The sequence below is a fragment of the Semicossyphus pulcher genome, unplaced genomic scaffold (assembly GCF_022749685.1).
Source record: "Semicossyphus pulcher isolate SPU_LCO1_2020_fin unplaced genomic scaffold, fSemPul1.0.p SCAF_4, whole genome shotgun sequence".
NCBI lineage: Eukaryota > Metazoa > Chordata > Actinopteri > Labriformes > Labridae > Semicossyphus > Semicossyphus pulcher.
Window position 1 is genome coordinate 6,412,920 of NW_027211715.1, and position 27,868 is coordinate 6,440,787.

The 27,868-nt window shown below is 41.5% G+C and overlaps 1 protein-coding gene across 1 annotated transcript in view; it reads right to left on the minus strand.

Moving 5' to 3' along the window:
• tgfbr3 (transforming growth factor, beta receptor III) overlaps positions 1 to 27,868 on the minus strand; it is a 74,252-nt gene that overhangs the window by 17,969 nt on the left and 28,415 nt on the right. The window contains exons 3-9 of the mRNA XM_069680166.1: positions 20,995 to 21,132; positions 9,728 to 9,911; positions 8,218 to 8,380; positions 7,646 to 7,793; positions 4,610 to 4,799; positions 4,050 to 4,342; positions 2,074 to 2,229 (exon numbers count right to left, since the gene is read on the minus strand). Coding sequence (XP_069536267.1) covers positions 2,074 to 2,229; positions 4,050 to 4,342; positions 4,610 to 4,799; positions 7,646 to 7,793; positions 8,218 to 8,380; positions 9,728 to 9,911; positions 20,995 to 21,132 — 1,272 coding nt within the window. The remainder of the gene's footprint in view (positions 1 to 2,073; positions 2,230 to 4,049; positions 4,343 to 4,609; positions 4,800 to 7,645; positions 7,794 to 8,217; positions 8,381 to 9,727; positions 9,912 to 20,994; positions 21,133 to 27,868) is intronic.

The following is a 27,868-nucleotide window of genomic DNA, read 5'->3' on the forward strand; positions in this document are numbered from 1 at the left end:
AATGTATCTCTTTTGACTAGAGGTCAGAGGTCATCCCTGCATCCAAGTGTTTACACAAAAGACGACCTTGGACATGTGCCCAGATTTTCAATCTGCATCGGACACTAAATGTGTTGCTCCAAATTTCCCCCGACAAAAGATTTCAAAAGGTTACGGAGGAAGTGATTCATCTCTGCTTGTTAGAACAAACACATGAATGCATTCCTTAACAATGAAGATAATGGGGATGTCAGTATGAATGCTGACACCCATAAAATGCTCACGTTACATAAAGAAGTTACTATAGAGTTTGGAAGAAAAAATGATTTCTAATCGTTTGTGTAGGGAAGTATATATCGATTATGTATATTTTCCCATTTTCTATGAGATTAAAAAAGGACGACAAAACTTTATGTGGAGCATTTGAGCTAAAAGCATCTGAGCTGAGGTTTTCTAAGCCCACAAACTTTGACATTATGTGTTTTTCCCTGATTTTTTCAACAACATAACATGGCCTGGGATACAGTAAGCACTGTAAGTGATTTAAGACCATTGTTTTTCATTTTCAAAATGAAAAGGTATCAAGCCTGGTTAAATAGCTTTAATTATGTGTTCTTTTTTCCTATAAACAAAATGGACCAGTCTGTTACCACTGTGCTGTGATTGGCTAAGAAAAGTCAAACAAATAATACTAGCTCCATCCCACTTTTCGTCTCATCCAGTCGATACAGATGGCTGTTCAACATGAGCCTGGTTCTGCTCGAAGTTTCTGCCTGACAAAAGGACGTTTTTCTGCCACTGTTGCCAACGTTGCTAAGTACTGCTCAAGGTGGATTCATGTTGGGTCTCTCTCCAAATAATCTAATAGAGTATGGTCTGTGTCTTCAGATAACATTGGTTATGATTTGGTGCTATATAAATCAAATTTGATTAATTGACTTGATTGATTAGGTTTAGGCGGTGTAACTACTTTGTTAAATTCAGGTGAAGATCACGGTTTGGGTGAGGGGAAGAAGTGCACGTGGACAGAGGTCTCCTTGGCTCTTGGGTTAAAATGCTTCCCTGCAGAAACCTTTGAGGCACCAAGTGCTCTCGCAAAATCAGTGACATCTTTTAAATCTCTTCTTAAAACTCACTTTTACAGACTTGCTTTTATGTGGTGTCGTCTTCTAACTGGCTCTTATTTATCTCTTTAAAATTTTATCTCACCTTATTCTTACTTTTCCATCCTTTATTTCTTTTATTGATCCTTTATGTCCTTTACTGCTTTTATTGCTTTAATCTCTTTTGTTGCTTTACTGATTTTATTTCTTTTTATTGTTTGTATTGCTTTGAGCTCTTCTATTGTTTTTATTGCCTTCACTGGTTTCTATCTCTCCTATTACTTTTACAGCTTTTATTTCTTTTTCCGTTATTTCCTTTATTTTATCTCTTTTAGTTATTTTATTTTATTTACTCTTTCTACTTCTTCCTGCTTCGTCCCCCTGGTCTTGGTTGTGTGGGTTCTCCTGTTGCCTATTGGGTATTGGGTTTTGTGCTTTGTTTATTTTGTGAGTTGCTGGTTTTGTGCTTTGCTTGTTTTGTGATTTGCTGGTTTTCTGCTTGTTCTCTGCTTTACTTTGCTTGCTTGGTTGTCAAAGCACTTTGTAAACTCTTGTTTTTAAAGGTGCTATATAAATAAAATTATTATTATCATTATTATTATAAGTAACAGTACAGAAGTACTAGCCTATCAGAATACATTAGGATGGGATTTTGGGGGGTGTTTTCTCCAATCGTAAGTAGAATCTTGTGAGTGTAGCTTGCTTGCTAGAAAAATAGATTAAACTTGAATTTCTTCTTTTTAGTAATTGGTAATCTAGACATCATGAGCAAAAGTCCAAAAGGCAAAAGAGACATCCAGCATGCTGATTTCTTAGCCAAAATAAATGTTAGCATCAGCTGAACATTATATTATTAGTTTTAGTATGTTGACATACGTAATTGGATTTTAAATGAGGAGGCCCCTGTTCCTGTTTTTTGTGGTTCAGTTTAAAGAGCTTTATTGTCTCGACTTATTTTAAACTAAAGTATATTTATAGGTTTTATACTCACAGAGTTGATGTGGAGGGCCATTGGGCTACCCTGCATGGGATAAACTGTGGTCTGACAGCCGTTCAGAGGAGTTTCCAGCGTGTAGTGGGTGGCATTGACTGTTGCTTTGCACGCGGGGTCTTGGAGCGTGAGGTTGGCATGAGTAATCCCGTTTGCCTGTGGAAACATAAAAACAGGCAACATTGGATAATGATCAAAAAAACCTTTCCTTTAATAAATCATATTCAGAACTGTAAAAGAAAGATTAAAAGTCACAGCGGTTGTGTATGACTTTGGGTTCCCAGGAATAAACAAATCCCACAAGGTGGTCTAGCTCCAACCCCAGCCTCTCCTAATTAGAGTCCATGCCAGTTTCCACTCTGTGATGTGGGCTGACTGCGCTGTCCACGTGTTGAGATGCCAAAAGCTGGGAACCGTTCTACTTGCTTTAATGTCAGCCTGTTTATAACAGGGCAGGGGGTATTTCAATAAAAAGTATTAGAACAAGAACAATAGTTGTCATTGTGCTTAACAGTATTCTTTTTGTTTTCCAATCGTAGACCTGAAACTATCTGTTTCCATCGATCTGTGTACTTGTTTGCTGTAATTATCACACTGATTAGGTTTGATACAAAAGCCCGCCCACTTCCTTCATCTTTAGATATCAACAACCTAGAAACATGGATGTTTATGTCACTAACTGCAGTGCAGAAGACATTCATTCAGCGCCCTAATTGGTGCAGACAGTGGCTGGTACTCTGTTTGGGTGTCCTGTGTTTGTTGTTTTCTGTTCTCTTTGTCACAGTTTATTACATCGAGTCTCTGTCACAGGAGAATACATGTATAAATAAAACACCCAAAGGCAAATCTGCTCATTCAGACGGTGACACATTTTTTACATATGCAATTTTAAACCATCAATAATGCTGTTCAATCAAGTCTGGTGGGCGAACAGTGTTCATTTTGGCAGCTTTTTTAGATTTAGTCATAGTCTTTAGACCAAAATTAGTTTTAGTCATATTTGAGTCATATTTATCCTTCATAGTTTGTGTCAGTATCAGTATCACATGTATCAGAAATTGGTATCAAGGTGACAGGTTGTACCAAGCACCATTTTACTCACTTTTACTGTGTAATATCCGGATTGCTTACCTTACCTAGATGCACAGTGGGGAAAATATGGATTTTAAGTGTCGGACAGCCCACCACTAACATTTTCGTCCCGTTTCGTCTCGTTAACAAAAACAAAGCATACTTGGCATACCAGTTTTTATTATCAATGATCTAATTATCTACGTCTCGTTTTCGTTATGTAAATAAGGTTGTTGAGATTCATTTATCGTCATAAGTTTAATGAATGAAATTAACACTGGTTGGAAAACAAAACAATTGTGCAGTTTTTTTAATATTCAGACTTAGCAATAAAGTTTTATCAAGCATCTTATAAAACCTGCTCCGACTGATTATTTAAAATCAGAAGAGAGCATTCCTCTTCTGTTTGCTTCTGTGCTGGAAAAAAAACTGCCTCATCAATCTTATTGAATCAGTTGATTTAATTAATTTTTTTTTTTTACATGAAATAATTATAATTCACTAGATAAAGTTTTACATATGCTCTGATCTTCTTGGTCTTCTCAGTTTCATATTACAATAAAACTTCTAGGAGTCAATAATTTTAGAAAATACTACAAATATTTGATTTTTCATGTATTTCATGCCTTAGATCTAGAAGACTATAATGGCCAGACATAAGAAGAAATGAGAAGAGTAGGATTTTTTTTCATTTGCATTCTGAGAATAAGGTGAATTGATGAAAATAAAGTCAATCAAAGTCAAAATGTTGAGAACATTTAAGCTGTGTGTGTGTTTCACGTGTGTGTTAGCCTTTTTGCTTTATGACAGAATGATACTGGTCTGAATGACTTAAAATAATCATTACTTGTAGCACTATGTGTTTAACAGGATCCTTGGTGGTAAAAATGTTGCTGCTGACTCACTTGCAGGCTTTCTTTGTCGATGCTGACCACCATCTTTGTGTCCTCACACTGCACGCTGAGGCCAACACTCAGGACTCCCTGGTGCTCCTCCGGCTCTCCGTTTTCCCAGGGCCGCTCGTCAAAGGAGGTGGGCAGCTGCAGGTAGGGCAGGCCGTCAGACACAGGTGGTGGGAAGGCAAAGGGCAGACCGGAGCGCCGAGAAGCAACTCCTCCTCCTTCTCCTCGATGAGGACTGGAGTCACGCAAGATGGAGAGCTCTGGAGGTAACATGCTCTCCAGAGGATCCACCACATCTGGAAGTCACACATGGTTGGAAGCTCAAGAGGCTGATTTTACAGGCAGGCAAATTACACAGGGCTACGACTATAAAACCATTTCACAATTTCACGCTAGATTCTCTATAAGGACTGTGAAATGAGTAATAATATTTGTGCAAAAACTGCAACAGCTGGTTAAATATGTGTCTTGCACATTGTATTCCTGCTATATATTATCTGAATACTCTTTTCTATGTATGTTGCAGGTGATTTGAGCCAAGAGGACAGGTCTCTTGAGTTTACCTGGCTCTCTAAGTCGGATAGTAAAGTGGTTAGCCACAGGAGTGCTGGTGTAAGAGGTGACTGGACTGTAGTCATGCTCCCCTGCCCACTTGATCAAGGCTTGTGACCCCAATGGCAAGCGCTGCTTGGGGGATTTGGACACTTGCATCAGCCTCTCCGTGTTTGACCCAAAACTCACAGTATCAGAGGCCTGTGAAAAAGAAAGGACAAATGTTATTTTTCTTTTCGAAATGTTTAATTCTCATGACGAATTATCATTTATGAGAGACTACACTTTTAAGTAAGCTCCTTTAAGATCTTCAGAAACAAATGATTTACTGCTCAGCTTTTACCACAGATATTCAGCTTCAAGTACAGTCCTGCTCTCATGCTGTGTGTGTGTGTGAATCACATGCATGAGTGTGAGGTAATGGGTGTGCCACAGCTAAATCAATGCTGAGAAACCAACATGTTAGTTTGCTCCTAAAAATTTGTGTTCTGCCCTGCCGCGTACCCTCCCTGTGTGAGGGAGTTACGATACTTTCTCACAGCCATTTCCCACACATTCGAGTCTCTTGAGCAACACTGAGTAGAACCTGCTTTCTGACAGAAGTGAGGCCTCAGTTTTTACGAGGCTATCACATCACATACATAGTTGACACTCTCCCAAACACTGGTTGCACAAGCACTACTTCCTGTGTACCACTGCTGTCAAGTAAAAGTCAAAAACTCAGCTTTTTGGGAAGTGTGTTTAGACAAACCATCCTCCTGTGGTGTAACATAGATTATTACGCGTGGAAGCACTTGTAAGGAGTTGTGTCTGTAGCAGGTTCTGGTTTGTGTGAACACAAAAAAAATAAATAAAATGTCAAACTCACAGCGGCACAACAGGATAAGTCAGGGCACTACAGACAGTGGGCTACATCATCGGTGGACCATGACAATGGTTGGCAATGGATGGCAATCCATCCAGAAATTGTTGTGATATTTCAGTCTGGACCAAACTAACCCAGACTGCTTTATTTTTATATAAGTGTCAATCTCGGATCCCATCGGCTATGATCTGACAACAATATAGCCTCTGGTGAACATGCCGGGCGTGTAGCCAGCGGTTAGCAAATAAGGACTTATGGTCAAGACATCCTGTATTGTGTACAGAAAAAGAAACAGTTTTTCTTGTGATTTCCTTTAATTAACAGTTCTTGCCTTTGCTGAAATTTCAACATCATGATGCAGATTTATAAAAAGTAAAAATGCAAGACGTGCAAGCTTTGCCAGGTCTGTCCTCAAGAGGAGAAGAAAACTACTTTTAAAATGCTCGTTTGTTGAATGGAGAACGGAGCCATCATTTCTGATGCATTTGAGGAAGTTGGGAAATCTGAACGCTGATCAGCTTTCGTGACACAGCATCAGGGAATTTATCTCAGGTTGAATCTTAGATCTAGAGCAGATTGTTAGCTGTTAGCATGCAGATGTCTGTTTATTTATCTATTTTTAATTTTAATTTTTCCAGTTTTTTATGCCTTTATTTTAGAGAGAGGACAGTGGATGGTTGGAAATGGGGGAAGAGAGAGTGGGGATCAAACCAGCAAAGGGCCGAGGGTGGGAATTGAACGTGGGGCCGCTGCATTGAGGACTGTAGCCTCTGTATATGGTTATATATAAACCAGCGCACGCAGATGCCTGTTTCAAGAGATTAATAATGTAAATCATTGTCAGATGACGCTGATGGGAGCCGGGATGTCAACACGGACTGTTTTCCTGCATACGCTGTAGCCTGCTGATACGTGATTGGTCAATATTACTCTGACTACAAGCGTACTACAAATGGAAACCAGAACAACTGTCATCCCTATAATCCACGCCCCTGCCTACAGATTCTACTTTTCTACATAGAATCTGTAAACAGAGATTATATAAGTGTTAAGTTGGTACAAGAAGACATTAATCTGTTCCACCAGAGGCAATACCATCCATGTGCACTGTTTTTAAGTACCACAGGCATTAGGTGACCTGGCATTACACTCAACCTGATTGACTTACTGTACAGCAGTGACCAGGCAGCTGTACAAACACAACAGGCCTAGCTAAAGTGCAGTGTCATGGCTGCTGCGGCCCTGTAAAAGTATCAGCATTACACACTGAGGAAACACAAAACCCCCTGGACACCTCCTCTGAAACTAGTGCGGGGTTAACAGAAGAGAGGGGCACATGGGACAACAGTAATTTAGAGAAGTAAATAGGAAATGTCTCTACACTCAGCACTATTCAAATATTCGAGGGTTTCTTTCTGTTTTACTGCACTGATTTTTTTTGATCTAAAGAACAGGTTTTAAAACTCCATCCCTGGAGCAACTACAGAGGTTGGATAACATCCAATCCCCTGTCAACATGATCTACAGTTCAACTGTTCTTCCATAGTGTACATACGAAGTGTCATATTCTTAAAGTTCCTGAGGGTCCTTGGAGACTTGAGTTAAACTAATGAAGATTTAATATCAAAACAGTATATTCATACTCAGCGACGACATGTATAAAACCATATTTAAAAGTAAAAGGGCACTGTGATATATGGCAGTAATTAGCCAGTGTTTGTCTTTGGAGTGTGGTGAGGAGCTCTGAACAGCTCACAGCTTTAAAAAAGTGCCTGAAGCAAGTGCTGCCTCATAATTCACATTATGACTGATAGGAAGCAGCTTAGGCTACATGTGCAGTAGCTTTGGTTCTAAAATATATGATGCCCCCACCGATCCCATCTCCAGCTCTCTGAATGTGATGACAGTCCCCGGAGCTGCCGCGAGGAAACTTCACAGTTCCTCCTTTAACCTGTTATCCTGTCTCTCTGCCTGCAACGGGGGGGACCAGGCGCCTATTCAGCACACATCCTGGTGTGACACAATTTTTGGTCAGTGGTGCAAAGTGATGACATTTCTGTCTGCGATGTGACATGTTAGCCACTGCAATGTGTGATAAGACGACCTCCGTGGTGAAGTCTGTAAGGGAAAAACGATGTTCCTGGATGAAAAGCTTTTATCGGTTGTCATGGTGCTCGCTTACCACTACATCCAGCCTGCCGATCACGCTGTGGGCCTTGATGACCCAGTTGACGGACTTGGTGCACTTGAGCAGCAAGACGACGTCACGATGCAGCGGGGCATCGTCCTCCAGAGGGCGAAGCTCCACAATGACATCCACCTGGAAAGCGCTGCAGGAAAAGAGAGAAAAAAAGAACTCTGGAGGGTAAGGTCGACGTAGCGTTATCGTGCTCTCTGTGTCTGGCCAACTAATTAAAGAGCTGGATGCGTTCCCAGAGAAAAAGCAGACATATGCACTACAGACCAGATAGCACTTGAGTGAGATACAGCACAGCTACCAACACATTTGTGGTCTTTGGAGTGCAAAGAATAATCGCTCCACTGAGGGAGTGAGGAGATTATCTGGCAACCTGTACTTTGAGACCCAGTTTTGAAATATCTCTCTCAAAAAAACAGCCCAAAGTGAAGAGTAACACCCCCCTCCCTGCCTTCATGTCCGTTTCCATCCAAAACAAACCCCACAGAGATTAGTGAGAGCATCTTAACCTCAAAAATAAACTATGACAACATGTTTTCTTGGCTTTGACTGCATACCTGCTGGAGTTGGGTGCTTGGAGCTCGACGATGTGGACTTCTCTGTCTTTGTCGGGTCCAGACAGGATGCAGCCCTTTGATGTCTGCGGCTCCACGTAGCCGCCCAGGTAGTTCAGAGACAGGAACTTGGTATCAATCTTGCAGGTGTCGGAAAACACTGGATCTAAAAGTGGAGAGATGTTTACGTTACTCTTCAGGGGTTCTGAGAGGCTGTTTTGATCCCCCAGAGAAGAAATACAGCTTTTGGTTCTCCCTCCACCACAGGGGGGGAGCAGAGCATGAGGTCAGCTAGAGAAGCCCCTTGCTTCTGGGAGGAATCCAATGTCCTGCTCAGGGAGACTTCAGTAGCGTGAATGTTTGCCGTTCCAGCTGAAGAACCGCTTACCTGCTTCACTACACGGCCCTGCAGCTGGTATTCTCATTGTCTCTCAGCACTAACTAGACCCGGCCCAGCGTCGGATAAGGTTAGGCGTGCTCTGGTTGGCACAACCTGTCTTCTTATCAACAGGGAAATTTCTCTTTCAGGCCAACATGGGAAAACTAAGAAAGCCTTTTTACCAGAATTTGCAACAATAACAGGAAGATTATCTTAATAAACACAAAGATTTAAACAGTTGAATGTTTTTTCCTCCATTTTCCTCCAACTGTTCAAAAAATTGGATATTTTCTACAAAAGTAGCTTCAGAACTTGAAATGTCAGGTCCCCTCTTAGCACTCAGAGAAAACACAAGACAGCTGTTTCCTTATTTGGCAAGCAAAGCCTTGGACAACTTGTAAACTGAAGGTTGGCACTTTCCTCTCCGGAACCCCTGTGGCACTGGTACGTTCCTGGTTAGGAAGCAAAGTTAGACTGTCCATCTTCATGAAGCACTACTGATGATGTGAAAGAGTGGAAATCTAGAGCTCTTTGCTTGAAGTAAACATCATGGTACGCTGGGCTTTTGCCAAACCACAGCCCCCCTAATGACACAAGCAAAAAGCTCCAAGGCTGAGCAACCACTCTGTTCTCCCAGGCAACTCACACAGAGACAGAACTTATCACCGCCAGTAGTGCAGCCATTAGTTCTCTGCAGACATGAGCTTTTGTTGTATCTCTATGTAGTGAAAGACGCTCATTAAAAACAAGAAGTCCTGTCTGAGGGCTGATGCATTGTGAAGAAAGAAGTGCTGTTCGTTTACTGGACGGAGGACATGAAGAATAGGAAGCTCATGGCTCCAACATGTGTGACCATCAATCACAGCCTCTCCCGAGAAGTGCTTCATCCATTTAGACACACTCCCCGACTATCCTGCACTTTCTTTTCTGGGGGTCAGACAATTCATAACACTGTAAGCAGCCACAGCTAACAGGTAGCAAAACAGAGGGAGCCAATTCTTTTCTCACAGTAGTGCATATAAACCTCTTGCTAGGGCTAAAACACAACAGCTAAGTTAAGTTAAGGGAGCTAAACGGGGAGGCGTGCCTTGGGGCCAGGAGCTATGTTGGGAATTTGGGGAATCTAGCACACACCTTCTCCAACTTTGATGTAGATGTCTTGAGTCATCCTGAGCTCAGAGAAAGAGGTGACTGCCCTGTACTTCTTCTGGGCCCAGTTAAGGAGGTGCTCGTTGCCATGGGGAAGGGTCTCCTTCTGGATCTGGCAGAGAAAGGAGAAGTTTCCCGGCTGAAAGTGGACCTCCGAGCCCTCGGATACCTTGAGGAGAGGAAAAAGGGAGGCGTGTTAGAGGACAAAAGAGCTGCTCTGATAAGTTGTTATCTCAGTTCTGGGAAATGTGATAGTGGATGCTGACACACAGGAGCCATATCTGCATGTTTTCTTCATGTTCAGCTGAAACTAAACCTGGCAGCCACTTTTTAAGATTTCAACAGGAGGACATGCACATAAAAGTCAAGTTAACTAGCTCATCCCTGTTAAAGATACAGTGTGACACATTGTAAAGTGAAGAACCTGCAGGCAGACTGAAAAAAAGGGGGGAAAAAAGAGCTCAGCCTTTCCAAAATAAAACCTGTTCTCTAAACATTGAAACCCATCCTTTACTCTCCATCCAAACCATTCTTTTAGACCGTTACACAAATATTCTCTGCATATTACATGCTCTGCTTCACAATAATTTGTCTGGTTTAGACAGTGAAGTGAGGAAAGCGTTGTAGTGCGTCATCACAGATGAGTAAGTCTGCTTGAATACGGCTACAAGGGGTGACAGAGAGGTCACACAAACAGGTAAAACACAAACAAAACAGACATTGGCTAGAGGACTAACTTTTTGTACGTCATGCATCACACTGCAAAACGTGAAATCTAAGTAAGGTTAAATAACTCAAATGAAGGAAGTTTTTATGTTCGAGCTTTCAGTTTTTTGTACTTAATTATCTTTAAGTGACGTCCTGCCCTCTCTGCCTGCTATTGGTTTGGTTGACTTCCTGATTCAGGAGCCAATGGGCAGAGTCGGGAAGGACATCAGGAAACTGCCTGCACCTGAGTTAATCGGTCCTCAGCTTATTTAAGTTGCTTCCACTCTAACCTCTGTCTCCCCTCTCTTCCTTCCAGGCCTCCACCAGCTGGTTTGGTTGTTTCTGCTTTGTTTGCATTCAACACTACACTCATCCATACGCTGCATTCATGACTGACCTATCTACCTTACATAATTGTGTTTATTTTATCTTTAGATTTACAATAAATTAATGTTGTTTAAACCCTTGGTTCTCAATTGGTGGGTCGGGACCCTAAAATGGGTCGTGGGGCTGTTTTCATCGGAAAAAAAAAAATGTTGTGGCAAAAAGTCCATGCTGCTCTTTTATTTTGAAGGACATGGGTTTCCTATGACGCAGGTACAGTAGTTCACTCCATGTATCCACTGATTGGATAATCCCAGCTACAGTTACATTGACATTCTTGAAACTTCATAAACTTGCATTTATGTTGCACTTCAGTTTATTTCTGCTGAAGAACGGCTGCTAATTGAGGGATTTGGAGAGGGAATATTTATCTCGCACTGCTACCTGCTGGTCATTTTGGTTGACTATTACACTGATGTGTTTTGTGATGTTGACATACTGTGAAATTTGGGTTGCGATTTGTCATTAAGAGGGTGGTGGTGGGTCCTGACGCTAGATCAGTTGAGAACCACTGGTCTCAACAGTATTTCATGTGATTCCCTCCTTTGTCACTGACTTTGAGCCAGTTCGTGACAATGCCATGGATTGCAGTAGATGTACAGAACAAAGACAGCACACTATTCATGTCAGAAGAACTCAGCATGAGTCATTTGAACTGCTGCACAATTGCATTACATCCCCAAGTTGGTATTTGACTCATACATAAGTTTGGCAAATAAACGTATGTCTGTGAATCATTTCTTTCTTTAAGCCTGCCAATCTCATCTCTAGCACAGGTTCAGACTTTCTATGTGAACTCCAGGGCACATGGCCTTATTTCAACAGAATTGCATTTTCCTATGAAGACACCATTTTTGAATTTAAATGTTTTCCTTTGTGTCACACAAAGGTGCTTGTTTTGAGTCTGGATGCACTTGTTTTTTAAATATACTCTTGGATACTAGATATTTGCTCTTGTTTGGAAAAATCTTTTAAACTGACTTTTTCTTGTTCTACTTGTATTGGCAAGTGAAGCAAACGTGGTGTCTGAATCCAGCTATGAAATCAATGTCAAAAAAAGACAAAAATGAGATATGAGGCCTAATAATATGGAGGGCAAAGAAGTGCTGATTAGCGTTTGACAAGGAAGCTGGCCTTGCCGTTTTGAGCAGGGGCCACCCCTTTGGCACTTAATGGAGCTCAGCCCATATGCCTCAGTTCAGGGAGATAAACATTCACATGTGCTGAAAACCCTACCATACAACCAAATGAGTCCAAGCACACGGTCTAGACAGCCTACCTCATTTTATTTCCATGCTTGTTTTTCTTTCTCCCTAGGTATCCTATCCGTATGCATGAGCTGACACAGTGCTGGCAGGACAGATTAAAACATTAAATCCTGTTGAATCTGAGAGGAATAAAAAGGAAAGCCTCGTTGTGATGACGTTATAAGGTTGTCCCTAAATTGTAATCATGCTTTTAAGATAGCAGAAGAATATCCCTGAGGGTTGTGTAGGTTTTTCAGACACAACTATTCAAATCTCCTCATGCGCAACATCTGCCTGACCTCTGGACGCTCCTCGCGATGTTCCTGGCATTGTCACCAGAGGCAGTAAATACTGGGACCTAGGAGACAGACACTGTCGAAGAATTCAGGTTTATTTTATTTTTAGCGTGTTTACTATGGCGGAAAGAAAGAAAGATGGAGAAGAGGTGGTGCCCTAAGTCAGTAAGGAGGGGCTGGGGTTTCTTCGCTCACTTTGCCAAGCTCAGCAGAGTTTATCAGTTTAATTGCGGGAATACAGCTGTAATTAGTCGCAAGGAATTAGAGGGGAAAGCCTGAAAGCCAAATTAGCTCCAGGCTTTGCAGAGAACTGCAAACCTCAAGAATGTGTAACAGGGAAGTGAGGGACCCACTCTGGGCTTTAACAAACTCTCTCTCTCCCTCTCTCTCTCTCTGTCTCCCCTGTTGCATGCCCACTTGGCAGACTGAAAACACTTTGGGCTCTATTTTCCTGCAGGCTCAAAGCCAGCACTAGGGGAAAATGCACTTTTGATGCAATTTTCCTCTTGTGAAAGTCTATTTTTTTGAGTCTGTGCCTGTTTGGTAATTTCCTGGAACCACACAAATGTGTTTGTGCCGAGGTGGGAAAAGAAGTACAACCGACTGCAGGCAATTTTGGATGTTCGTTTAGGCACAATTTCGCATTAGTGTTAAAACCTGCTTTTAACATCTCTATTACCGATGCGGTCCAGAGATATTTGTGTGTCTTGATTCAGCAGAGGCACACTCACACCATCATCTATCACTAAACATCTTTCATGTATGTTTGTGACACAGTTTTTCTACTGCAGATTTATATGTGCATCAAAATTCATTTCCTAATGTGGCTGAGAAACATTCTTATCAAAAATACTATTTTTGTCATGTCAACAGGATTATTACAGTAAGTTCAAACTCAGATCCCATCGGCTATAGTCTGACGACGATATAGGCTCTGGGGATACAGTGAACATGCCAGGCGTGTAGCCAGCGGTTAGCAATAAACAACTTCCAGTCAAGACTTCCTTTTCCGCGTGCTGCATTGTTTACAGAAAAAACTCAAAAAAACGTTTTTCTTGTGATTTACTGGAATTAACTTTTAAAATGCTTGTTTGTTGAACAGAGGTAGGATCAATCATTTCTGATGCATTCGATAATGTCGGGAAATTTTTTAGGTTGAATTTTAGATCTAGAACAGATTGTTAGCAGAGCTTGCAACAGGTGTCTACGTGATTGGTCATTATTACTCAGACTACAATCGTAGTAAAAGCAGAAACCAGAACACATCCCTAAAATCCACGCCCCTGCCTACAAGTTCTACATTTCTATGTCGAATCTGTAAATAGAGATTACAGTAAGTTTAATGTTTAAACATTTTTTTGGGGACATTTTTGCCTCTATTGATGGAAAATAGGAAAACAGGAAATATGGGGAGAAGAGAGTGGGGGGCTGACATGCAGCAAAGTGCCGGGAGTTGAACCTGCAGCTATTGCGTCGAGGACTGTAGCCTCTGTATATGAGGTGCCTGATCCACCCACTGAGCTAAACCAGCACCCCATTCATTGGGGTCATTTTAATTAAGTTGTGGCTTACACATATGCTGGCATATCCATTAAATAATACCACTGAATATTAACAAACCAACAAAGAAGAAATGTTATTTAGACTATTTATAAAGTTGTTTTTTTAAGTCTCTCGAGCTGATTCCTGCACAGGGCCAGTGCAACCTGTGCCTACCCCTCACTGGCAAAGCTCAACAAAAACCGATCTTTACATTATTTATTGAATTATTTTGAAGACACCAGGATTTTATGTTCAGTGACCTTATTGATATTTCAGCAAATGAAGAAACAATATACATGAGCTGTCTGTTCATTGTCCATTGACAGCACATACGGGCTCGGAGCCTCTCTCTATCCTCTGGGTTCTTTTAGGGAGGATGAGAGGAGCTCATGTGATTGGTCTTTACTAAAACTGGCCCTGACTCCGCCAGTTTATTATATATTCCTCCAAATAATGTATCCAGCCTCTTTTATACATTGGGCCCAGCTGCGTCTGTTTTGCGCCAACGCCTGTGGTCACAAAAACTGCAAAGATTTGCTGGTCACACCCGTTTGTGTTAGTGCCGAGAAATATTTCTCGCGTTTTTGATGTGCGCCCCTTTTCAGGAAAGAGAGGCCGTGAATTGCTGGAAGCCAAACAGTAATTTCTTTCATGGTTTTACATAGAATTTATAAATATATATATATTGCAGAGCATAAGCTGACAGTCAGTACTGTTGGTGAGGAACAGCTTCTACTCTACAACACAGCGTGCACCAACGAATAAGTTTCCTTTATCGGAAAAGAGATCTACTGATCCAAAGATCTGGTCTGGGGGATCTCCTTTTTGTTGGATGCATGTTGACTTCGTGACCAACCAGTGCTTGTAGCAAAGCTCTCTTGGCTACCCAGAGTTCTTTTGAGTTGTAAGCAGCAGCCAGTGGCCAAGTAAAACAGAATCCTCACTGTAAGAAAATAGAGCTCATCTCTTACTAAGCATGCTTTTGCTATTACTGCCAAAAACTGTCTTCAAGTAAAATGTTGTGCTGTGAAGGTCTTGTAATGTGTTCTGAAGTCTAAATACATAAAGACTGGATATTACCACCACTTAAGAGGAATTCCTCAGACTTGGCAGATGAGTGCAAACAAAGAATGTAGAGAAGTTAGCGACACACCAGAGGGACTGAAACGGATTGTAATAGTAGAAAGTCATGTAACTGTGTTTGCAGGCCGGCATGTTACTTTACCCGACTCAAATCTAAATGGAAACACAATCCTTCTCTTTGAAATCTATTGTGATAGAAAAACATCTGCCAGTACAGAGTATTCATGGCCCTAAACATCTAACAGTATATTTCCTGCCCTCTCTGCCTATAAGCACCAACATATTACAGCCATATGTGCAGTAAAGAGAAGAAGGCATGCCAAATGTTTGACATCAATTATCATAGAGCTGTAGAGCTGTAATCCTCCACCGAGCAACACCCTAAGCCTGGGAATCGCAGAAGGCTGTTTGGAAATTAAGAGGTGTTGCAAACAGAGGAGGGTGATGGGAAGTGCAGAAAGGGTTGAGCGAGAGTATGAGCATGCAATAAGTCCCTGGTGATTTTAATGTGATAAATGCTTTCATGGCTGATTTGATCGTATCTCCCTTGATGAGATATGGAGCTAATCAGGACACTTGCTGAAATGTGTTCCTGTGAACTGGCAGGCTCTGTTGTGGAGAAAACAATACCATATGTTTCAGCGCCACTCTGAAGCGGTCCTCTGCCATTCCTGTCTCCAAATAAAAAGCAATAGTGGCTACCCATGGTTTCCATTAACAATTACTCTGAGGAGAGCGCTCGTGTGAGAGCAAAACTTAAAGGAAGAGCCTTCAACTAATGAAAGAAATACAGGAGTGAAAAGGCAAAGCTTGGCAAACAAACAATAGGCAACACAAGCCAGCAGAAAAACTTAACAGTGTTGTTCCATTAAGAGTCATAAAACATTTGATCCAAGTCAAGCCTTTCAAGCAGAGATGCAACACAGCCCCCCTCCCCGAACCCCCCGAAGAAATATATACATAAGGCCACAAAGTCAACACAGCACACTCTGCACATGTGTCTCACTCGGAATCCAAGTGTCCCTCGGTAAAATAAAATTTGGCCCAATTTCAATGTTCATATTTCATGTCATTCTACACCCATGATGATTCCTGCCTGCTGCTGATTGACAAGGAGTACCGTGGAGAACATGTTTTACAACAAAAGTTTGGATTCTGCCATTTTAAAAGTCAGCAGCCTCCAGTGGCCAACAGCAACAGTGTGCACGACGTCTCTGATGCTTTTCCAGGCAGCCCATCTGTGTCCACCGCGCGCAGAGAACTGGGACCAGGAAACAAGGACTGGCAGGCCTGATTCAGAGTCCAATAAGCCCCAGGAAACAGCCTCTCAAATGGAAAGGCAGTGTGAGGGAGGTCTGGCTGTGGGTTTCTGTTCTGAAGTGTTAAGCTCAAAACCAGTTCCTCTTGACTCTGTAACTCGAGGCCCTCACCACAGCAACCTCTCCATCGGAGATGCACCGATCAGAGAGTGTGGGAATTGGCAGAGTCATTATTGACACTGAGAGTTATACATCTGTGGCCAATGTAGAGAGGTACTTTTGTGGCCCAGTTGAACTTTTGAATATAGTGACCGTTGACTTCCCCTTCCCCAAACCATTGTCTAATCGAGGCTCAGCAATCGTGCAAGGAATAGATTAAAAAGGGTTTTCATTGGTTTTGATGTTAGCTTCATGTGTTAGCATGTCCAGCTAACTAGCTCATTTGATGCAGTAATAATTAAGCATTATTTCTACGGCCGAGAAGCACATCTACATTACTGCATTACTTTGTGGGGGTTTCGATTACATGAAAAAATAAACACCGACAAGCAGTTTAGCAAGTATTTGGGTTATTCAGCGCTGGATTTTATCAGAAGTTAATGTCACCAGCTCTGCCTCGCTCTTATTGGATTTAAGCAAGTTTACAAAACAGCAACCAAAGCCGACCCAAAAAGGCTTTACCTTCGCCAAACACATCAGTAATTCTGCATCCAAAACGGCTTTTCTCTCAGAAGAGGCTGTAAGTTGTTTTCTTGTAAAGATAATTTTTTTGGCTTTTGCCTTTATTGTTTAGGACAGCTGAAGAGAGACAGGAAACGTGGGGTATCAGCAGACCGGGAGAAGAACCTGCGATCAGGGCGTCGAGGACCGTAGCCTCTAGACATGGGGCGCCCGCTCAACCAACCGAGACAAACCAGCGCCCCAGAGGCTGTAAGTTTAAATATACATACATGGTCTGAGAATCAAAGGCATAGTTGCATGTTACACAAGTAAGCTAAGCAGCTAAAAGAACGCCCCAGGCTATTTTAAAGAGGCCTGGCTTTATTTAACAACCATTTTTTTATTAGAGGAAATATGGTATGTTATTATATTCCTTATGATACTAGAACTAACCCGCTCTGTACTGAAATACAGACTAGATACATGCCGCCTTCTAAAATGATCAGTAATTGTTAAGGATGCTGACTTTTTGCCAGGGGCATAACCTGTACTTACTCTTTTAGCATGACATTATGTATATAGTTATCAATTGCATATTTAACTCACCTTTAGGCGGTTCTAATCTTCGGAAAAAAAAGCTAAACCATAAAAAGTCACCCAAGCAAGAGGTTACTTTAAAGAACCAGTACATATAAGTCTAATGGCAATATCAATCAAGGATCACTGGCTGGATATGGGAGGCCCACTTTCGTCTACCTCTATCTGAGACCAAGGTCCCAAAGTTTAAAAGTAAGTGCCGTGCAGGAGAGTAAAAGTGTAGCAGCTGTAGGTCAGGACGGCAACCCTTCAGAAATTGTCACATACAATTCATCATTAATGAACTAAGTTGATGTTGTTTGAATTGAAGGGACGTTGAAGAGACCTATGTGAGCTGTGTGGCATTTTAAGAGAGAGAACCAGGGAAGAGGAGCAGCCTCTGGGACTCCTTTGGGTTACAGCCATGTGCAGTCAGGCCGGTGGATAAGATGCCAACAGCTTGCACTACCAGAGGGCTCAGTGCTGTCACTTAAACACAATATACTTAACACCTTTACTCAGGGGGGGGGGGGGGGGGGGGCTGCAGTCAGTCAAAGCCATTCGCTCAGCTTTGTCTGACTGCGAGGCCTCCTCCTTCACTGTTAAGATTCCATTTATCTCTCCTCACTCCTGTGCCAAACAAGTATCACACTGAAGTGCCAACAGAGAAAGCTAATACCTCGGTTTGTGTCAGAAAATGTGTTTGTAGCTTCAGCGGTTGCAGCTAATGCATTTAATCTAAAGATGCACATTCCTTTAATACAGAGATTTATCTTATCATTTAAAAATGAGATTCAGTGCAGCATTTTTTTTAACCTTGAGTTTAAAAAGAAGTGAAAACTCCTTGCTCTGCAAAAATCCCCGATGACACACAGCAACAGCCCTGTCTACACTGAAGGCCTTAATGATGGCTGTCAGCTGCGTTCTGTCTGCCGCCACTGACAAGGGGAGGCGTTTACTGTGATGCTGACCTGCTGGTCGTTACAGAGACATCCATCCCGATGGCCACACATTATCACAGCTAAAGAAAATACAAGAAGGTCAGATGCACATCAATCTGCATAAAATGCAGCCGTCTCTTCTGACATGAGAACATTTCCAACACGACAGGAAACAATTAAAAGGAGTATCTGGCCCTTGGGCCTCAAGCTCATGTTGTGTATTTCTCTGATAACTATGTTTCTACAAGCATTTGATAAAATGATTTTGGTGCATTCCTGTTCACCTCACATGTCGGCTTCTTAATTCTGCATGAATTCAAAAGTTCTTTAATCCTTTAAAGGCAAAAGGTTTTTTCAAGAACAGATTATCTCAAATCTGAACTCTTTAACTACTCCTTCACTTTAAGTGTAAAGTAATCACACTGTATGCAGAGATGTTGATTAACTGATGTATCCTCTTGATGTAAGTCATATATCAGATAAGCCCTAAAAGTTTCATGTGGTGTAGAAGAGGCATATTAACACAAGCCCTCACACTAACAAGGGGCTAGTAAACAGAGAGTACAGTATATCTATATAAATAGGAACACAAGGCTCTTTATATGATGCATATGTGCGTGTGTATGTATAGTGCATAATGCAAGGATTTTGCAATCAATCTCGATTCTTCTCCGTGTCACATTGGCTTTCACGGCAGGATATGTTGCTCATGAAAAGTAAGCAACAAAAACACTTGACCACATCTGGAAATAATTTGTGTACCTGATACTGCATTCTTGCAGAATGCCGTGGTGTTAACATACAATTGAAAATGATTACTTCTGGGAAGCCAAAAAACCAGAAAAGCCTTCTCAGCATATAAAGGCGTAGAAAAAACTCTCCATAGCAATATAGAATAGTTAAGCCCCGGCTGAGGCTTGTGGAGCTCATTTTGCGATGATTTTCTCTTGTGATACACAGGCTTTAAACAAGGGCGCTGGAGCAGTCCAGTTTTACATGTTTTATTAAGTTTCCCAGCCAGGCCCCATGGTACCTTCACTAAATATGTCTGGCTCTCCAGGGGACCTGGCTCCTACTACACTGACATATCCCTCATCAAATCCTTGTCTCTTCGACCCCCACATGTACCCTGGTGCACAACTTTAGCATGAAACACATGCAACACAAGTTTTTTAATACAAGGTAATGTCACAAACTTAAAATAGAGGAAGTTCTACATTCTACTTACATTTTAGCAACATGGGGATGCCATTAAAGTAACATTAGTATTATTAGATTTTAGTTAGAGTTGTATCACTGGGGACCAAATGGGATAAATAAATAGCCTGCCTTGGTCTGTGTTTCCAGCTGCAAATTGTAGGGATAAGAAAAGTCTGTGTTTTACTTGAATTCACATTATCGTTACACATGATGTCAAGGCTCTGTGCTACATCCGCTGTCTAATATTTAATGTTAATAGCCTGCCCCGACACAACTGTTGAGCCTGTTTAAAGATTAGATACAGCTTGTCAGAGTTGAGATTTCACTCTTATGATTGATTTGAGCTTTCTTGGGAGCTTTCTGTCTACATGCATTGCAAGATGAAGGATACAGAGACAACAAAAAACTTGCACACAGGAATTACATTATGTTTGTAAATAGAATGAAGGAATTTGCAGCGGAATTTTCTTTACTTTATCTCAGATTTACATTAATCAAAATCAAAGAGGACCTTTGTGCTTAACTCAGGAGAATCTTGAGAAATGAAGGAAGATTCAATGTGTCATTGTCCTTTAACTACCACATCTGGCAATAGTTCCTGCTGTTCTGCAAAGGTACATAGTCTAAGTCCAAGTAAGTTTCATGCCGATGCTGTATTTGAAATCTCACACTTATTATCATTTATTAAAAAAGAAATTAGCAAACATATTTAGGACTGCAGCAAAAAAGAGAAGGTGAGAGATCAACTTTTTTCTCAGCAGAGCTTTAGTGGTTTACTGTTTGCTCCCAAACATTCCCCCCTTGTTAGGGATTTTTGCGGATACGCCCTGTCTGATTTGAACGGCTGCCAAGCTATCAACAGGACTTTTTAGAGGAGGGAGGGAGGCAGCGGGGATATGGCCCTGTGGTTATAGTTTGGGAATACAGCTGACAGAGCACATTACATCCTAATAGATGATTACATGATGTGGGGGGGTGATACCGGTTTGAGTTTGTGGAAAGTGGTGATAAATCTGAATTATACTGAATCAGTTTACAAATTGAAGAATGTTATTCAGATGTGTACTAAAACCTGAAACCACCTTTACAAATATTTACAATCATAATGTTCATAGTTCATTTGCCCAATTGAGGAAGAGAGCACAGACGAAACCTTGTGTGTTTGTATACAGGTATAAATCCTCCTCACAACCTCGGGTGGAGCGTGCAAAGGCCTCCTCTGCAAACTTTTATCATTTAATATATTTTGCTCAGATAAGACGGCTACTGAAATAGGAATACGGCTCAGCCTGTGAGGAAATGAATACACAGTTTTAGGAAGCAGGATTTAAAGGCTTTTAGTGACGCTGGACTCACATGAAAGGTATGTTTAATGCCCAGGGCCAGGTTCTCCGTCTTGATCTTCCAGATCAGCGACTGGGGGGAGTTGAGCACGAAGGCCAGTGGCTTCTTGTGGTGCAGCAGAGACTGGATGGGCTTCAGATGCAGCTCAACCTGGGGAGACAAAAAAAGAGATTGGAGTCACATAAAAGAACAGCACACTGGTTGAAAAGTATCAGTATACTGAGGCAGGGATAAGGACAGAAACTGAGAACATGCAGGTACACTGTGAAAATGTCAAAGCTTTTATTGTCTTATGTTCATTGAAATATAACCAAAATTATCAGGCAATACAGCTACTATCCTGGCTGGTGTAATTGCCAAGCTATAATGTTGTAGATTGTTCTCTGTTATCAGGCTCTGTGGTTGTTTATGTACTCACTTTGCTGATAATTTCACAAAGACGGCATGCTGTTCTCCCTAAAAGGCACTTGCTTAGCGCTGATATGTAGCCTCAGAGGGATCTGAACTTTCACACAGTGGAGTCTTTGTTAGCAGAGTGAAAAAATAGTAAGTGGCGGCTCTCTGTTACCATCTCTACAGCTTGCAACTATGCCTTTGGTTCTCAGCCTGGCATTAAAATAGATTTACACAGTCTGGTTGCGAGATTGGGAAAACAAACTTGGTGTTTTGGGACCTATGTTGTTATTTTCTTGTTTTCTGTTTCCAGACCTGTCTGGACCAAATCTAGTCCGTTGGTTCATGGTCTGAGCATGCACTGAACGCAAATCTCAGTCAACAATCTGCCTTTCCACTAACCTTTCTACAGTTCAGCATTGATTTTAAATATCACCTACGCCTGCTCAAGAGTTGTTTAACATTCTTAATTGTTCTCTTCAGCTTTGATGAGAAGTGATACTCTTCAACACTCTTCTTTAAACTTCCTCCCCTCTGTATTCCCAGACTAATCATATTAGCCCCATCCTGTGTGTCAGCACTAAAAGTCTGTTAATGACTAATTCAACTCACAAGGATTCACATTATGTGATATAACCACCCCAGCAGTAACTTAATCAGTCACGGCTTGCAAAAATATTGGCCCTTCTCCTTTTCTCAATAAATACAGCCTTTGTGCTTCCATTGAAGCTAAAAATGGAACAAACTATTTGTAATTATGAAGATCGTAAATATGGGTTGACAGTTTCATATTAGGAGTGTTTGAATGAGTTAGGACCATTAAATTCTGTAGAGAACAATAGCTCCAGTAATTGGTTTTGATGTGGTTATGGTGTGTACATTATGAAAATGATGATCTGCATCGTTAATTTAAACCATTTTCCTTGCACAATTAGTTCCTGATACACTCATATGCTCCTTATTTCAGGAATCAACAGAAAACTACCATAAAAGAACAGAACAAAGTTCCTATCTGCTCTATAACAAATTATTAAAAATATATTTAGGTGGCAGAGGCAGAGCCAGGTGTTACAAACATTAGGGTTTTGGCCCAAAACCAGGCGGGCTGCCTTACAGCAGCTTTATGCACTATTTCCATTCAGGAAAAAATAAATGATAGATAGATAGTTGACCGATCTCAACTCCATGATGGATGCACAGATGGATGAGCAGGGAGAGGGGGCAGCTCTTTTAACAGTTAAGTCCAGACACGACAGGTGTTTACTAGTTTAACTGTCTGTATTAAAGTGAAATCGACCTATCATCATTCACCGTCATTCACCTCAGGCTGCCTTCTTGCACTAGCTTGTAGTCAAGATTTCAACTTATCTTACCTCCTGCCGATTCTGCCTCGTACATATAAGGCAGAATAACCGATCCGAGAGCAGCCATGTTTTCTACAACTTTGGAGTGACAGCGCAGTGCGGCCTCAGCCAATCATGGCTAAGGTCTGACCTTTTAACGGCAAAACAGCTTGTTCGTTTCAGGAGGAATGTATACAATTTTTAAAATGTAACAAACTTTACCAACATGACGACGAAATTGACTGCCTAGCTAAAAACATGTCCCCTTGAAACGAGCGTGCAATAGCAGCTCATCTATATAATAATCCCCGTCATGCGTAATAGCTTCACACATGTGGACAAGGTGTGCCCGTGTTAGACCTCGCACAGCCCCGGACTTATTGGTCTCCTGATAATGACAATATATTGTTAACAAAATGTATTTACAGATAAATACATTTTTTGATCACACAAAAATTGTCGTCATGATCACTGCAAACTCAGAGCGTGACAGCCCTTATAATACTGCGCTGCAGATACCACCCACTCTCTGCAGGCGGTAATACATTCCCTCTCACTGCGTGGTGCTGTTCGCGCTAGCCTTTGTATGTTAGGTGTTTTTGCCACAAGGCTCATTTGCATACAAAGGGGCCAAATTTGCCCCGAATGTCTGCAAAATGACTCATTTATATACACGCACATGGCACCAGAGCACAGACACACTGTTTGCTCTGCAGCGCACTTTGGGGTGCATTCAACCCTCTGCATGAGCTTGGAGAATGAGGCGGAGTCATTTCCACAGGTTTAGCGGGCGCAAAAGCCGCACAATCCTTTCGTGAATTAATCTCTTTGACTGTACAGTTTTGAGTCAACATTCTTTTGTATCTATTTGTTTACCAACTGTTTCCATCATTCAAACACCACATCACAACTGCTGTTGAGGATGACTTATGTGCATTGCCTGCCACATAAAAAGGGCAGAAACTGTGTGACGTTACTGTTTTTTGAGTTACATAACGTTGGTTGGGAATGACATAGGCATAAACAACAGTAACACTTTGAGACCTTTTTTATAATACTATGCTGCAGAAGAATTGTCAAAAAGTACTTAAAATCTGTGACATTTCATTGGTGAGTTTTCATATAAACAATTAAGGAGATAACTGAGCTAGTGCTCCAAGTTGAATGTGAAGTGATTACCTAACCAGCTACTTAGTGTAAAATACTAAGGTCTGGTAAAGAGAGAACAATATTATGAATCCAGGTAAACGTGCTGAATTGCTGTTTTCAAGGTCAAGAAGGACTTTTGAGCCACAGCAAGCCTACAGTTTCTTGTTCAGTGCTGCACAGACCACAAATAAAGTATTTTAGTTGAATCCAATTCTTACAATAATGCTCTACATCTCTCAAACCCACACTGCCAGACTCATGTCTCCCTCAGAGGAGATGTATTCTAGTCAGTTAACTGTGATTTTGATCTTCTGGCAGATACTCTGTGTTCAAAGACTTATCACTGTGATGCTGGTATGAAGCCATTTAACAAGAGACACCGACAGCAAAGACTGAGTGAACACTGAGCATCAAAGCGTCATTATCTGTCCTCTACAGATGCTAGCCCTGGAGGAGAGCAGCACATTGAGTCTTTAGAGATGTGGTCCACGAATGTGCACAAATCATTAGGAAGTCTCTGAGACAAGAAAATGGAAGAAATTACCGAATGGTTATTTATGAGGAAAACTGGATGATGATCCAAACAAACAGATCAGAGACTTACTGCTCCCTCTCTCTTTTTTTATTTGCATATTTGTTCCACTTAGTCCAGACGGTGGAAAAAGCATGTTCATGGCTCCTCTGAGGATAACAAAAACCAAGATATGATCATACCTGGCCTGGCTTTGAGGCCCTGGCTTTGAGAGATGGAAGAGGCAGACAGAAGAAGAATGAGAGTGAGCGAGAGAGAGCTGTAAAAGATGAGGAAATTAAACCCAGACAGAAACATTTCCAGAAGACGTGAGTCACCTGCAAACCAAAAAAAAACATAAACAGAACGCTAAGGAGAGGAAGCGCCAAGAGGAGCTAATCGTGAAAAGGGAAAACTTCGGTAATTATCGTCTGCTATCCAAGGTTCAGCAAGTAAACAGTAAACCAAGCTGCATTAGCTGCGACCACAGGGCTCGGTTTCACAATGTAAGTGATGATAAAGATTTAACAGCAGCTGGTGAGCATCCCTGCCCACTCAGTTACCGCAACAAGGTCTGGTCCACATAGCAACAGACCTTGTTACACAGCCAGGGTGTGAAGAGAAGAAGTGCAGAAACAGAAGGCTTCAAAGTGCCTCTAATGGTGTTCACAAGGATCAGGTGGCGCTAAGTTGTCCCTGGTGCTGCTTCCTGCGTTGGACCCTGCAAAGAGCAAAGGGTCTTCTGGGATCAGGAGGCCACACCTGATTGATTATCAGGACGCTGGCACTGGGATTTGTGAGTCCAGTGTTCATTACAGTTATGGGGCGCTTTTGCCAGCAGCCATGGATGGAGACCTATCGCGTTACTGAAACTACACTCCACACAAGGGACGACAGCTGTAGCAGGATAAGCCAGGCCCATCACGGAGCATACCATTAGTGGTGGTGGCATGAGTAAACAATGGAAACGTAAAAAAAAAATCAAAACAGCTTCAACTTTCAGCCTGAAGTCAGCTTCAACAACAACAAACGGAGCGCCAACTGAAACCCAAATGATGAATCATACACAAGCTTTTATTTCATAACAAAGCTCCATGGTTAGTTTTAGAACCTACTGATGCCTGTGACACTGTAATTATAAAGGCTGATTTGTTTGCCCTTACTTGAGCATGTGGTTGCAATTTCATGACCTTTCAAGCCAACTAAATCAAGTCTCAAGTGTGCTTCATAAACAGAGTGCATCAACATTGTAACATGACGCTTGCATAGACAAACACTGACACGCTGCAGTCAGAGCTCGGTATCAGTGCTTGCAGTTTCCTTTATTGACGGAGCTCATTAAGTGCTTGGTGATCCCAGTTGATTCGGAGAAAACCCCAAACATCCTTTAATTAGGCAAAAAGTAAAACTAATCTTGGAGCACATTCCCCCTCCCAGGAAATAATAATCAGCGACTGAATAATTGACATGAACAAACATTTCCTATAACAATGACTGAATGATGACATGTTTTAATGTTTTACCAATATATCTGCTGGCCGATATTATGATAATTTATTTTACAGAACATATGATGTAAGACTATGCCTGGGGTGATTTAGAAACAATGTCAAAGTATGTCAATGTTGCGTTACAAAGTAATCTGTTATTAGTTCTGCAATTCAAGTAATCCATTATTTAGTTACTTTTCATTTTCATCCCGAAAGCACTGTTTCTGTTTAGTTCTTGGCAGGTAGCTGTGTACCGGCGGAAGGTAAACACAACTGTGTCGGTGCGCATGTGTAGCTTGCTAATTCAACTAGCGAGATGGCAGAGAGGACTGCTTCGTTTATTTAGTGGAAATATTCCTATTCTTTCGAAATTTAGAGTTCTACTTCAAATTTGAAGAAGCATCTGCAAGCTGAACACAGTTCCGCAACACTGGTGGGACTCAGAGCCTGTGTTGTATTGTTTTCATTGAAACAGCTGTGCCTAATACTGTATGCTTCTGCCCAGTCTGCTGTCAGATTGATAGCATCATAAAGAGCTGTAAAGGTTATATTGTTTCCGGCATTCCTGTTATTAGGCTGCAGAGTTACAGATTATTGGCTGTAAACGAGGCTATGCAATGACGGTAGAGTCAATACATTCAAAGGTAGACGTGCAGTAGGTTAAATGCCGTCCTGACAATATAAGCGAGTCACAAAGGGGGTTTAATTTTTGGTAAAGCAAAAGTTATCAGAACCTTTCTCAGTAGGTAAGGCAGTAACATAACGAGTTACTTTTTAATGGCAGTAATCTTGTAATGTAACAAGTTACTTTTAAAAGTAATCTTACCCAACCCTACCATCGGCAGCACATGTAGAGGGAAATCAAAGCTGAGATGACAGTCGTTTTCCTTTGTATTAGTTGACAATGTATAGTCTTGTTACATCTTATTTCATAACGTAATTAGTTCATATTCGTGCAAAATACAGTGCACAAGCCACATCGAAAATGTCAATTTTCATTCCAACAACAACAAAAAACAAACACTACATCAGTTGCCATAACCATATTGGTCACATTTTCCTCATTGGAATTGGTCTCAAAAATCCCATATTGGTTCGGCTTCAGTTTGATAGACTGATACCCAAGATCATAACAAACTCTGGAACCTGAAAGATTGCAAAAGTAGAAAACAAAGTAGTTTGACTAAGAACTTTAAAGTTTTGGCTCCAAGAGGAGAAAGGCTCGCAGTCTGGGACCAATCATTCTGTGTTATCTGATGTGTGTCTTGTCTGTCTGGATCTTGGTTCTTTCTGGATCACTGAGGGTGTACAGAGGGAGAGAAGGGGAGCCGTGGCGAAGGAGCTAAGTGATGGAGGGGAGGCGAACGAAAAACCTGTTGACTGTTGTTACTGACTGATGTTACCTGGAGCCCCCCCACCCCACCCCACCCCCCGAACTCTGATGGAAATCAGTCTGCACTCAACGCCAAACTGCGAGAAGCCTGAACAGCCTGAAAAGACGTCAAAGTGAGACGGGACCTCTGGATAACAATCTAAGTGATACGGCAGAATGGCAGGACATGCTGAGGTAAATAACGCAGCATCGAGGCGAGGGAACGGGGTCATGGAAAGACCAAGAATACACTCTGTGCTGTGACTTGCACTTTGTCGTTTAAATATCTGCACTTTTTGAAATGTGTCATTGTACAGACAGCAATGTTAGAGCAACATTGTGGTAGGCTGTTAACTTCTCAAACTGAGTCTGACCCTTGTTTGCAAACAGCCAAATAATCTGCAGAAGTCTCCTCATCTCCACAACAAAGGGGGTAATATGCAATTTCATGTTAAAAATCATTGTTTCCCCCACAGTCTTCTTTTATGTACATAGGCCTTAAGGTTTTAAATTAAACATTAGCCCACCAGCTGAAATCCTTCATCTGGTAAATGATACACCAGTGATTTTCTTGAAATATTAAGAAATAGAGGTGGGACAAAAATACAATTATCAATAGGCTGGCGCC